Consider the following 13483-nt stretch of genomic DNA (forward strand, 5'->3'; position numbering starts at 1 on the left):
GCTCTTGGAGCCACCAGTTGGATGCGCTAGATGTAGATGTATTTCTAGGGTAAAGTATACTAGGAGTATCCGAATAGTCCCATTTCATTACGTTTTTTTACGTGATTGCCTTTTCCGAAGCACAGTGTTGGAGACTTTGTTAAGATCAGCCTCTTCCTCGCTATTGCCCTCGTCGAGCAAAACATCCTCACTTGAAGAAGAATCCTCATTACCAGTGTCAGTTAGAGATCCATCAGACATTGAATAAAAGTTTTCGCCTGTGGGATCGGGCGTCAGAGGAGGTAAGGGGTCAGAGTTAACGGGGGTTTGCAACACCATTCTGTGGTCTTCACTGGTTTCCCTGGGGGTTAAAGCTGGTTGTGCCTTTGTCCCATCTGTCTCCCTAATCGAAGTATCAGACTCCGGGAGGTCAGGTAAAGGGACTAAGCTTGAGGGGGCCCCACATCTGCAAGACCAATGAGCCCCGGAAAAGCTTGCGAAGGTTGGCTCGGGTCACCTTGATCATCGGTGATAACATTTTTATTACCCTCCTTCGAGGACGCTGTGCCTGATCCCAAAATTGTAGTGGTGGGCTTAAGAACGGTAACATGTTTACTTATAGAGGGGCAGCCCCCAGTGTTATCCGCACCCAGTTCCTTCATTAAGCCAGTTTTACCAGTATTTTTCTTAATAGCCCCCATGTCCCTTTTACCTTGCGGTGGCGGTTCCGTCTTTTCTCCGGCCCCCTGCGCCGAAACAAGCCTTGTCTTAAGGCTTTTCTGCCCCCCGTGTGGTCATGTTCTCCTTCTCTGCCTCCTCTCTGCTGTGTGTATTCCAAACCCGATGGCCCCCCCTGCTTCAATCCTTAAAAGGCGGAGACCCGCCTGCAAAGTCCCACGCAGTTCTACCCAGCTCCTGGCAGCCGCGGGGTGAATGCTCTTTCTCCATTTTATTCCTCCTAAATGAAAAGTGGAGAGTCTCCCACACCATCATAATGGGGGCCGATCCAATATTTATCCTCAAAAACTCCCGAATCCACCCCTGCATATATTCCTTGTATTTACAGTCATACAAAAGCGCCTCCTAAAAGCTCCAGTTTTACTTCACCCCTTCAGAGTCTGGACCCTCTAGTGTTAGAATTAGTGGGCTGTGATCTGACATAAACCTGGGAGAAATATCAATATGGCATGAGTTGACTAAGGAGGAGGAAACTAAAAAATAATCTAGTCTTGCTAGTGAAAAGTGGGGAGCTGAAAGAAGGTAAAGCCATCTTGTTCTGGTCTCTGTTCTGCCCAAACATCCACTAGTCCATGTGTGTTGATTAAGTTTAACATGGCTTGAAACACCTTTGGCTTTCTGCCTCTATATTTCCAATTTGTTTCAGATTGACAGTTGCTTGGTAAATTTAAATTCATGTCTCCACAGAGTATTATGGGAAGTTGCCAGTACACCAACTCATCATTTACCCAGTTGATTATGCCCGGATCGTCTAAATTACTCCCATACATAGAGCAGATCGTAAATTTAAAGTTTGTCGAAAGTGAACAGCCCACAATTACCCATCTCCCAAGACTGTCTGACTTAACTCAATTCACCTTTAAAGACAGTCTTTGATTAGCTAGGATCCCCACTCCTTACACCCTTGCCCCTTGAGTTGTTGCCCCTACTACCTTATATCCCAATATGTTCAATAGATGTTTTTGAGCACCTTCAACGTGTGTCTCCTGGAGACAAATCAGATCAGGTCCTAATGACCGCAGCCCCTGTGCTACTTTCTGTCTTTTTGCAGGGTCATTGACGCCACAGATATTTACAGAAACGATTCTATGTTTTTTGACACACTCATTTATGGGTTTATAGCCTCTTTTGGCCTATTTCTTTCTTCTATGCTTTTTTTTCTTCTTTTTTTCTTTTCCCCCACACCAGTTCACGCTGACAAAACATCCCATGTTTTATGAATAACACTTCGCTCAAAACGTCTGTCCCAACCCCACTGCAAAACTTTAGGTGTCCCCACCCCCTCCACCTTAATGAGCAGTCAAGATGACCATGTATGATGGTTGGCATGTGTGAGTTCCAGCCACCAAGCCACACATAAGAAAGAAAAAGGAAGAATTAAAGGGAGAATTAATATTATTATTTTTCTCCCCTTCAGCTACCACTAGAGATTACAATTCTCAGGAAAGATGCCTTCATGATCCTTTCAACTCAGAGTTTGTATCCCTTATGTCCCTGGACATTGGTTAATTCAGTCTATTCCGCCCTGTAATTTCTTTTAGGAATTCCCCCGCTTTAATCTCTGAAAGAAAAACTTGAGTTGTGCCATCGAAAAGGACTTTCAATCTGGCCGGGTTCATTAAATAGACTTGAGCCCCTTGTTGTTGAAACTGAGATATTAGCTGGCAAAATTCTCCATCTCCGTTCCACAGTTCATTGGAAAAGTCCGGTTTTGCAAAGAATTTAACTCCATTCACTTCTTCCTGGGAATTTGGTCTGGCTTTCTCGTAGACCAGCTGTCTTAAGAGAAAATTCCCCCAAAAGACCAGAAACACCTTGGGCTTCTCGTTTGTGCTGTTATCACCCCGTCTCAATTTGATATTGAAGGGAAAACAGTGGGCCCTTTGTATTTCTTGATCCCAATTCCAGTTGGTATCTGTGGGGAATGCGGCTTGAAGCAATTTCACTATGAGCCCACGGGGGTCTTCTCCTTCAATTCCCTCGGTAATCCCCAGCAATCGCAGATTATTCCACCGTTGTCTGTTTTCCTACTCTTTAAGTTTAGTCATCAAGTCTACTAGGCAGGCCTCGTGTGCGCCCCCCTGCTCTTTAGCATTGGTGGCTTCCAATTCTAGTGTCTCCGTTCGACCTTCCACCATAGCTACCCCATCTCCAATGTCCGTGCAGACCTTATTTAATTTCCTTATAGCACCTTGTAGTTTCTTGGCGGCTGTCTTAGCGGACAAACTGTCTGACCGGGCCTCCTCCTGAAACATTTTAATAGAGTTCAAAATTGATGACAAAGAAAGCACCTCCATGCTTTCCGCCAAAGCTCTTGGAGCCACCACTTGTGATGCGCTAGATGTAGATGTATTTCTATGGTAAAGTAGACTAGGAGTATCTGAATAGTCCCATTTCATTTGATTACGTTTTTTTACGTGATTGCCTTTTCCGAAGCACAGTGTTGGAGACTTTGTTAAGATCAGCCTCTTCCTCGCTATTGCCCTCGTCGAGCAAAACATCCTCACTTGAAGAAGAATCCTCATTACCAGTGTCAGTTAGAGATCCATCAGACACTGAATAAAAGTTTTCGCCTGTCGGATCGGGCGTCAGAGGAGGTAAGGGGTAAGAGTTAACGGGGGTTTGCAACACCATTCTGTGGTCTTCACTGGTTTCCCTGGGGGTTAAAGCTGGTTGTGCCTTTGTCCCATCTGTCTCCCTAATCGAAGTATCAGACTCCGGGAGGTCAGGTAAAGGGACTAAGCTTGAGGGGGCCCCACATCTGCAAGACCAATGAGCCCCGGAAAAGCTTGCGAAGGTTGGCTCGGGTCACCTTGATCATCAGTGATAACATTTTTATTACCCTCCTTCGAGGACGCTGTGCCTGATCCCAAAATTGTAGTGGTGGGCTTAAGAACGGTAACATGTTTACTTATAGAGGGGCAGCCCCCAGTGTTATCCGCACCCAGTTCCTTCATTAAGCCAGTTTTACCAGTATTTTTCTTAATAGCCCCCATGTCCCTTTTACCTTGCGGTGGCGGTTCAGTCTTTTCTCCGTCCCCCTGCGCCGAAACAAGCCTTGTCTTAAGGCTTTTCTGCCCCCGTGTGGTCATGTTCTCCTTCTCTGCCCTCTGCCTCCTCTCTGCTGTGTGTATTCCAAACCCGATGGCCCCCCTGCTTCAATCCTTAAAAGGCGGAGACCCGCCTGCAAAGTCCCACGCAGTTCTACCCAGCTCCTGGCAGCCGCTGGGTGAATTATCAGGCTGCCCGAAAAGCGGAATCCCGCTCGACTCCGCGAAGTTCGCACAGTGCTTCTGTGCCCGGCCACAGCAGACATCAGTGGCAGCGGTAACGGTCAGTCTCAGGGCGGCTTGCGGATCGCCGAGCTTCGGACTCCTCCCAGCATGCAACTGCGGCGTGGCGGCTGGATCGTGGCTCCTCACACCTGCACCATCACTGCTGCAGTAACTCCACTAAATGTCTACAAAGGTGAATAAATAAAGCTAGTGAAGAGTTGTATTTTATTAAAAATGGCCAGGGCCCAATCAAGCAATACCCTTTTGGTGTTGCCTGATCATTCCATGTCTCACATGACCTTCCAAACCCATCACAAGTGTCTGTTCTAAAACCTCTTCTGCCAGATGACAAAGAGGATTTGCAAGGCATCACAATAGTAAGTGGTGCAATGTACACCACACCTGTAGTTATCAGGTGCGACCGTTCGGTAGGTCAAACCTACTAGACTGTAACTGGGGGGAAAAGGCCCATCAGTTATCAGGGCATGCACTTTTTGGTGCTTAACGCACAAAAATGTGCATGTTATTTCGCAATATGTCAGAACAGGTGATCATTTTCGCATTTGATCAATTCTGAGCACACCGGTGGCTGATTTTACAGGGTACAGGTAATCGGGCCCTAAACGTTTCATTTAAAGACCAAAATTGTGTTTCTGTCCCAGTACCAGTAATGAATGACAGGCAATGTGGCTGATACAGGCCCGGATAAGGTGCAAAGTGCTCCATTTTCCATTTCCAAATGAATAGCAAACAAAGAACATTCAAGGTGGCTTTTAGAGATGCAGCTGGAGCCTCTGATTAATCTAAAGTCGGAATCAACGAAAATTAGAGCACATCACCAGAAATGTAAACACTGGAACACAGCTAGTTAGCTGAACAAAGACTGCTTATTACAAATGAACATTTCTCAAGCCTCATTACACGTGTAAGTGGTATTTGCGGATGTATGCACATTATGCAAACAGCTCTACAATTTAAGGAATGAGCAATCCAGTGTTACCTCTCTATAAATGTTATCCTGAATTTTGGCTGTCTCCACAGAGGATTAACATTTTGTTTTTCAGGGGTACAATAATAAGTCACAAAAGGTGGAAACTGAGTAGTCTTTCTCAGCTGTCTCCTTCCAGCAAACATTGATTCTTGCTTTGGGGGTGACCAGAGGTGGATTCTTCTCTCTAATTTATTTTATTCATTGGGGGAAGTCGGTCACCTGTGTAAGCACCGAGTTTGGCATTACAATGTATTGCCATTTATCATTTAAAAGGATTGGTCGGCACTCTCTGTTGAGGGGAGAAAGTATATTAGAAAGCTCTCCTGCGTGTAGACAGGAGGTAGGCAGACAGAGGCCCAGCGCCTTAGCGTTAACAACATATATCATAATATAATCACTCAGTGAGAGAAACCCATTCATCACCAAGGCATTATATACATGTGTAACAGGGCCTGTCTCGTCGACCTGTTGAAGATGTAGATTCAGGCAGATTTTCAGAATGACTAACAACATGAAAGTAATCTTGAGGTGATATGTTTTTAAACCCTCCTCTGCCCCAACAAATAACTGCAATAGCGCCGAGAGAAAACACAGGAATTTTTAAAATCAATACAACTTTTTTTTAACCCATACCAGAAATACAAGTGGCCCTTGTTGACATTAATTATAGGTAAATTCACGTCATATAATCTAATTGCGCATATCCTGGGAACCTCATTTTACTATTTAGTGGGTTCCAGTTCTAAATTAATAGACATACGTTTACATATGTGCACGCATGCACACTACATGTTAAGTCAGAACAACGAGAATGCTGCATAAAAAACTGATAGCAAGACAGGAATAAAAAAATGATGCCTGCTCCTATTAATTTCATAAAGCTTAAAAAACAGATTCAGCTAGAGTCTAATCAAGAAGCCTGCAACGTAAGCTAATTTACGTTTGAGTGGGTGTGAAGATTGTTATACCTTGAAAGGAAAGAGATGTGCTACCCTCTTCCTAGGCAACAGGAGATGGAGGAGGCTCACTGCCAGCTGACAGATTGAAGCTGAAGTCGTGCATACAAGAAATGTTGTGCCTCTAAAGAGAACAGGCTACGTACGAGTGTCGCGAGAAGGCGTTGACGTGTGGGTTCTGTAGACAACAACACTGCGACACCTGCGCAGGACCTGCAGTGATGCTACATTAAAATAGAACAGCCTACGCAATGCCGCGTCCCCATCCTGCTCTGCGTCAGCAGAGGACAGGCTCATTGTCAGGATGCGTCATCCATCAGCTCATGTGGACAGAAACGTCACTTTATTCATCCCATGAGACGTTGGCCAAACAGAAGTGATGCAGAAGATAAAATATAGCCAAAAAACAGAACATTGAGCAAATTTTGTAGCATGACCTTGAATTCGCTCGACATTTATTTACAAGTTTTCATTCTCACATAAAATGAGTAGTCTAACATTATAATAGGCCCTTTCGCTTTCTCTGCACTGCGAGGGGGGGGGGGGGGGGGGGGTCACAACAGTATGGGCCAGATTTTGAGTTTGGCGGTTCGGGAGAGGGCCGCCGCGCCACTGTCCCACTCCAGGACCGCCCCAGCCAGATTATGAGTAATTTTGTGGTTTGGTGGGCATGTGGCTTGGCAAGCAGTTTTAAGGCTCATATGTGAGCCTTAAATTACACCGCCGCGGGACCGCCAGTGCACCTTCTTGCACGGCACAGACTGTTTAGTCCATTCCATGCAAGAATGGGGTGCCTGCACAACAATATGTGCCCCCCTGCATGCACCCCCATGCACAGGGCCCAGAGGCAGCCCTGTAAGGCCTCCTTTCTTTCCTCACCACCAGCAGTTTTATGGAGTAAGAACCTCCATAAGACCGCTGGCAGTGAGTAAAGGCATTATATGCTTTTTTTACCCCCAGAATTTTATATAGCGCAAACTTGACCCGAAGGTATTAGGTATCAGAGCGCTTACATGAGCACGAGTTGCGTTACACAAGGAGATATTCATTTTTGTTAGGCACGGGGAGATTAAGTGATTTGCCCAGAATCACGGGGTGTTATGAGTTGTCGCCAAGACTCTAACCCGGTTCCTCAGATTTGAGAGTGACTGCCCTAGCCATTAGGCCACATCCTCTCCTCTGCCACAGGGCCCCACCAAGCATATTGCGGCCTCAAGACTGCCGTGCCACTGCGGTGGTCCCATGGCGGTCTGACCACCCAAGTTGTAATCTGGCGGTTAGACGTCTGGTGCAGCAGTGGCCGGACCACCTCCACTGCGGGTTTAGAGGTCCAAAGACCGCCAAACTCTAAATCAGACCCTATGAATTTCCCCTCATTATTTTTTATTCCATGCCCTGAGGTGTCTGCTCCCTACACCTCATATGAATATGGCTGGTTGATCATGTGGGGTTGATGGTGTTCAGAAGAGGGCTCCAGTTAGTTAAAGTGCAGTTTTCACTAGAAGAACCTTGCAGGATGTCGGCTTCAATGCTGTAGGGATCGGAAATTTGGGATAGCAATGATTTGAAGTCGATCCGGAAAGGAATAAGAGGCCCATCCCAGCACTGTTGGTTGGATTTCAAGTTTCTTGAGACTACATAACAGGGAGAGAAATTTGACTGTGAAAAATGCTACAAAGGTCTAGTGGGATTGCCGCAATGTCACGCTGACCTCTTTTTGTGAAAACCAATAGACCTAACCTTTGGGACGTATAGGCTTTGCCAATACCTTTTACTGATGCTTTACTGCATCCTTGACATCGGAATCCAAGAACATGCACTCTGATGGCTCGGCTCCTTTCTGACTGGGAGGCCCCAGTCAGTTAGCCTGGCATCGTACACCTTTGATGCCTATGACCTCATCTGCGGAGTTCCGCAAGGATCCTCCCTAAGCCTGAACCTCATCAACATGTTGATGATCCCTCTAGCCAGCATCATCTGCTCTCACAAAATCAACATCCTCTCCTATGCCAATGACACACAACTCAATCTCCCCCTCACGGATAAGAAGTCCAGTACCTCAATCAAGTTCAATGCCTACATGACTGAAATCGCCCACTGGATGAAGACCAACTGTCAAAAGCTGAACACTGACAATCCTGAAATCGTGCTCATTGGGTACAGAACATCACCATGGGGCTCCAGCTGTTGCCAAACAGAGCTAGGACCAAAACGCACCCTCACCACCACTACCAAGAACCTCGAGATCATCATCATCGACAGCAACCTTGACATAACTGCCCAAGTCCATGCCATCACTGCCTCAGCTTCCATACCCTGAAGATGCGGAGGAAGATTTTCAAGTGGCTCCCAATCAGTGCCCTGAAAACCACCACACACACCCTAGTCACAAGCAAATCAACCAAAAACTCACAAGAAGCCTGCAGACCATCCAGTTCTTGTGGCTGGAATCACTCTCAACTTCCCATGCTACACTCACATAAAACCACACCGATCCACACCCAATAACGAATGAGCCAATATAAATGCCTCACCCACTCTTTCAAGGCACAACATAACATTAGCACAGCACACCTCAACAATCGCATCTGCTTTCACAAACCTTCCAGGCACTTCCCTACGTCCGGGTGCCTAATTGCACACAACCAACACATACGGGAAACCAGATTCAGCTGTCGAGCCTCCATCTACATTGCTCCTAAAGTGTGGAATGACCTGCCGCTGTACAGGTCTTCCTCCTCACTTCTTGAATTTCACAGGAAACATAAGACCAGGCTTTTCGAGTAGTTCCACTAGGTCCTAGATGTGGCTAGACTCACACCTGCTCAGCGCCAGTATACCCTACTGGGTGATAGCTCACTCAACAAAACTGCATAACATAACCAGGAAAAAGAAGGGAAAAAAGCATACTGTGCCATTTTGTAGCTGCGCACCTATAAAATGAAATGTCTGGTATTTTTTTGCCAATCCAACTCAGATAGCCAAATATAAAGAAACGAATATGCAGAAGCATTTTTTTTAGATTGCAAGGTGGGGGGAGCAACACAGGTGGGGTGCAGAAGCAACATGAGAACAAAGTAGTTGGGGGAAGCAACACAAGAGGCTGCAGAGAAGCAACACGGGAGACCAGAAGGGCTTAACCAACAAAGTGGACCAGAAGCAACACAGAGTATACGATGGCGGGGAAGCAACACTGAGCCCAGGGGTGGAGCAAACGGGCTAACTATATGTCTTGCAACATAAAACACGCACATTGCCTAAGAAGCAAGACCTAAAGAAACAAATATAAAAAAATTATCTAGGTGAAATTCTGAGTATTTGTTTCTAAATTAATGCATTATATAGTTTTATATGCAGATCCAAACATATATACTGGTTAGGAACAACTATGGGGCTTACCTCAGCAATATATTCCTTAGGCAGAGGGACCCCTGCTGTCACCTGAAAAGTATTGAACATCCGTTATTACAACAATTCTCACTTCAATCAGCAAAATATTTTTATTTACGCTGCTCAGAAAAAGTAAGGTTTTCTTTTTCTCACCATACAATTCAACAAAGTATGTTTCATGGAAAATAAATACAGATTAAAACTAACAAGTTCATAGGCACCCCCCCCCCCACAAGAGAAAGGCAAACATTAGCAAAATTAATCCTGTGGCATCTCTCAAGGCACCTACCTTGAAGAACAGAATATGCATTCCGTCGAAATTCACTTATAACAAACTTTAGGAAATCTAAAGCATCAAAAGATGTTAAGGCGTCAGGTGACGAATGAGGCTTGCGGCTCAGGGTTAGAGCTGGTAATTTAGTTGAAATACTTGCCTGTGAGTGCTGGGATCAGAAATGATTATGCGGTAATCGCTGCACCCGGCAATTTTCCTCAGGAAAACTTGCCAAAATTTCCCAGGAAACAATGATCGGTAAACACAGACATGCAAAATGGCATGTGGAAGAGCCAACATTCTGCCTGTATTTTTTTCCATTCTCTTTGGGAATACTTGGAATAGAATTATTTTACCACATCCAGTAAATACCACACTTCCAAGGCTATCGACTGGGGCAGTAAATACCTCATCCAATCTGGAACACTTGTATTCTAAGCAGGGGTATTTGATTCCTAGGATTTAAATCAGTTACAGTGCTGCAGAACCCTTTTTATGCCGTTTTACTCATTCCTACCATGGCTAAAGAATTTTTGGGGAGCAGTTTTGGGCTGCTGAATTACTGGGATCCTAGTTCCTCTCTACCTAACCAATTATAGTGCCAGCACTTTGGGCAGCTCTGACACAGTGGTTCCCTGTTTTCTTTCCTTTTCTGGGCAGAAGAAAACATTTCATAACTGGAATATTTAACTCTTATTTGGGAACTTAGAGGAGAATAATTTACTGGAGAGTAAAACATTTGTCATTCTGTGGGAATGGTTAGGGAGGAAGAATATTTTTAATCCGGTAAATAATTAAAAATCTATTTTTAAATTTTAGTTAATCTTTTGCTTGGTTTGTAAGCCGAAATTCGGGGACATGAAACATTATTTTTCAACTTAAAACCCCACTTCAGCTCAAGAGGTAGCCCTCTTGATCACTGATCCATATATACTTTTTGGCAATCTGGGTGGCACTTCGGTAGACTTCTGTGCATCTGTTACTCTCAACGGTTGAAGTGCATAAAAAAATTATGGAAACTGTGTTCCTGAGTCCAATGGGGGCACAGTCACTGAACATGGGGGGCAGGATCAAAGGCGTGGTTAAAAAGACCAAAATATTGTCTTACGATTTTGTTGGTATTTCACCTTCAAATAACTGCACATTAAATAACACACCTTAAATGAAAAATAAATGAGAGTTAAACTAATAAGTGAAAGATGCACTTTTTTATGTTATGAAGCCTCTATTGGTTAATGCAAACACTGCAGGTATCTGTATGTGTAACCAGAGAGCCACATAATTTAATTGTGGTTGCAGTGGAGAATAGTGGCTTGTGTGTTACTAGTGTTACGAAGTCCCAGCCTGGGACAGAAAGCACTGTGAATATGTAAAATGAACACACACTATAAGATAGGCTGCACAAAAAGATTTAGGTTTAACATAAAAAAGTGCCCCAAAAATATAGATTTGAGTAATATACAGTACTTAGTGCAAACATTTTATATAACTGTCCATTAAAAGCACACACTCCACAGCTCATCAAGTCATCTTACAATACTGTCTCAAAAAGAATACTCTTCAAGTGACGCCATCAATTAAAGCCAATTTCAGCTTCCAAACAGCCTTCACATTTGTATATTAAACAAATGACATCATTTACATGTCTTTCAGGTAGCAGACACCCTGGCCAGAAGGCCTGTTTCTTGTTCAGCTGTCTGTCCCTTCCTCGGCTTCACAACACAGGACACCCGCTCCCCTTCCACTTCAGCTGAGGCATCTCAAATGTTGGAATGAACTGTGCTGGGACGGTTTAATTTTAACATAAAGTAGGGGAAGTGATTTTGTCAAATTAAAAAGTATGGGCACGTGATGCCCCTCAGATCCCACCCACTTCGACCTCTGGTTATTCAAAAGGATTTCTGCAAGAATCTTGCCTGTTTAGAGTAAAAAGGCCGTTACGCTGCATACCTGATGAGCTGGACACCCCAATCAGTTCAATAGCGCTCGCTGCGGGCTCCCCGTTGCTCAGAGATCTACCTCCAAAGCCCTTTGCATCATATTCAAATCCCTCCAGATGAAAGGACCAGTGTTCATAAATTCCCGTATCCAAAAGTCCATCCCTAACAGAATTGTAAGATTTATCCACCTACAATACTGATCAATCCCTCACTTCAAAAAGGAAAGGACAGGTGGGCTTAGATGATCAGTTATTGCCCCCCTCCTTTGGAATGCCTTACCCCAGGAAATTACGATACCTCCCACCTACGGGAACTTACAGAGCTCCTAAGGTGATGGCTCTTTAAGCAAGCTTATAATTAACACAATGATCGCAAATTGGGTTGGATTACCTCAGCGCCAAGAAACTGTCCAGTGTAAGCGCTATACAAGTGACAGTAACATAACTGTTGACCAGTCATTTTCTCTATAGTACTTGTTTTTTTTTTTACTAATAATAATAGTTACGTTATTTTGACAGTGCTTGCCACAACGGGTTGCAATGTTTGATAAGTTGTAGATGACAGGTTCTGCCATTAAACTTGAAAGGATGAAGAGCTGAGTTGACCCAGCTCTTTACAATGCCCGTGAGTGCAGTTCACAGATATCAGGAGCGAGCGCTGAACTTGACATTGCAACTAGACCTTTCTTGTTAGTAGAAATCGAAGGAGACACAAAACTCATATTTGCTTTAAACAGATTGTACGGGACAAAAATGCAACTGGAAGAAGCAAGAAACATAAAATATATTTTTCAATACATACCTGTAAAACAAAAACATGGATAAAAACAAACAGAAGCCGTTTAAATAAAATACTTGAGGTGAATAAATCACAACAAAAACAGAAACTGAATAAAGGACAGAAAACACCTACCTAATCTTTTCCTGAAAAAACACCCTGACCGAATCAGAATGTCACAGGGCAAATAAAAAAAAAAAAAAAGATGACAGCCACCTAACAGAATTTAAGAGCTTCAAATCAGAAAATAGATTAACATCTCAGGCCTGAGAGAAGTGACAGATGTTTGTAGACGAAATATGCAGTTTAGCCGGGGACCCGTTACCTGTGAGCACCCAGTAAGACTCTGTAATGCAAGGGTCTCTTTCTCCCACTTCAGAATAAGGTAAAAGCCTCGGCAGACTGGTCCCTGAGAACTGTCTTCCAGGGGAGGGTAAAAGTCTGCCTCCCTCCCACAACAAAGCATTAAGTCGAAATCTTTAAACATATTCATCAATGCCTTCCTTCTAACAAGAACAAAAGTGAATTAAGTGCTCGACCTTTAAGCCCTGGTCCTTCAGTGTGTAATAAGCCTGACAGTAAAGTGCGCTCACATCTTACAGTATTTTATAATTTCGAAGACCACTTAAAGAGAACAGAGACACTGGGCAAAATAATCATATTTTACACAATATAATGGAATTACATTTCTGCTTTGTTAGGTCGAGCTAGAGTTGCGCATGCGTAGCATGCGGTCTAGCTCGACAACTATTGTATTCAGTTTCCTGGGAATCTGAGACAGCGTTCGGCCACGCGCTTCTGCTGTCTCAGATTTGTCAGTGTGAGCGCGCTTTTGTATCTGGCTGCTGGCAGCTTGCTGGAGACAGCTTGTTTTTAATTTCGATCATATTGAATTATAATTGCTGTTGATTTCAGTCCCCCTTTCTGTGGAATTGTTTTTGCCAATGACGTCACTCGCACTTTGATTAATCAAGCACTAAAGGTAGTATTGGTGAGAAAGGGGTGTATCACTATACGTCATAAGCAATATTTAACTCACGAAATGGCCACCGTACCACAGAAACATCTAGGGCCAGATGTAGGTGGGAGATTTTGGCCATTTACCGGCCGGTAACGGCCGAATTCGGCCGTTACCGACCGGTAAATGGACATGGAGATGTAGG

At 44.2% G+C, this 13483-nt stretch overlaps 1 protein-coding gene across 4 annotated transcripts in view; it reads right to left on the reverse strand.

Moving 5' to 3' along the window:
• MTHFD1 (methylenetetrahydrofolate dehydrogenase, cyclohydrolase and formyltetrahydrofolate synthetase 1) overlaps positions 1-13483 on the reverse strand; it is a 347252-nt gene that overhangs the window by 33308 nt on the left and 300461 nt on the right. For all 4 annotated transcript variants that reach the window (XR_015299949.1, XR_015299948.1, XM_086937931.1 and 1 more), the window contains exon 22: positions 9339-9380. Coding sequence is in view for 2 of the 4 variants with exons in the window: in XM_086937931.1 (XP_086794057.1) it covers positions 9339-9380 (42 nt within the window). In the remaining 2 variants the exon portion in view is untranslated. The remainder of the gene's footprint in view (positions 1-9338; positions 9381-13483) is intronic.

The sequence above is a fragment of the Lissotriton vulgaris genome, chromosome 9, assembly GCF_964263255.1.
Source record: "Lissotriton vulgaris chromosome 9, aLisVul1.2, whole genome shotgun sequence".
In the NCBI taxonomy this organism is placed as follows: Eukaryota; Metazoa; Chordata; class Amphibia; order Caudata; family Salamandridae; genus Lissotriton; species Lissotriton vulgaris.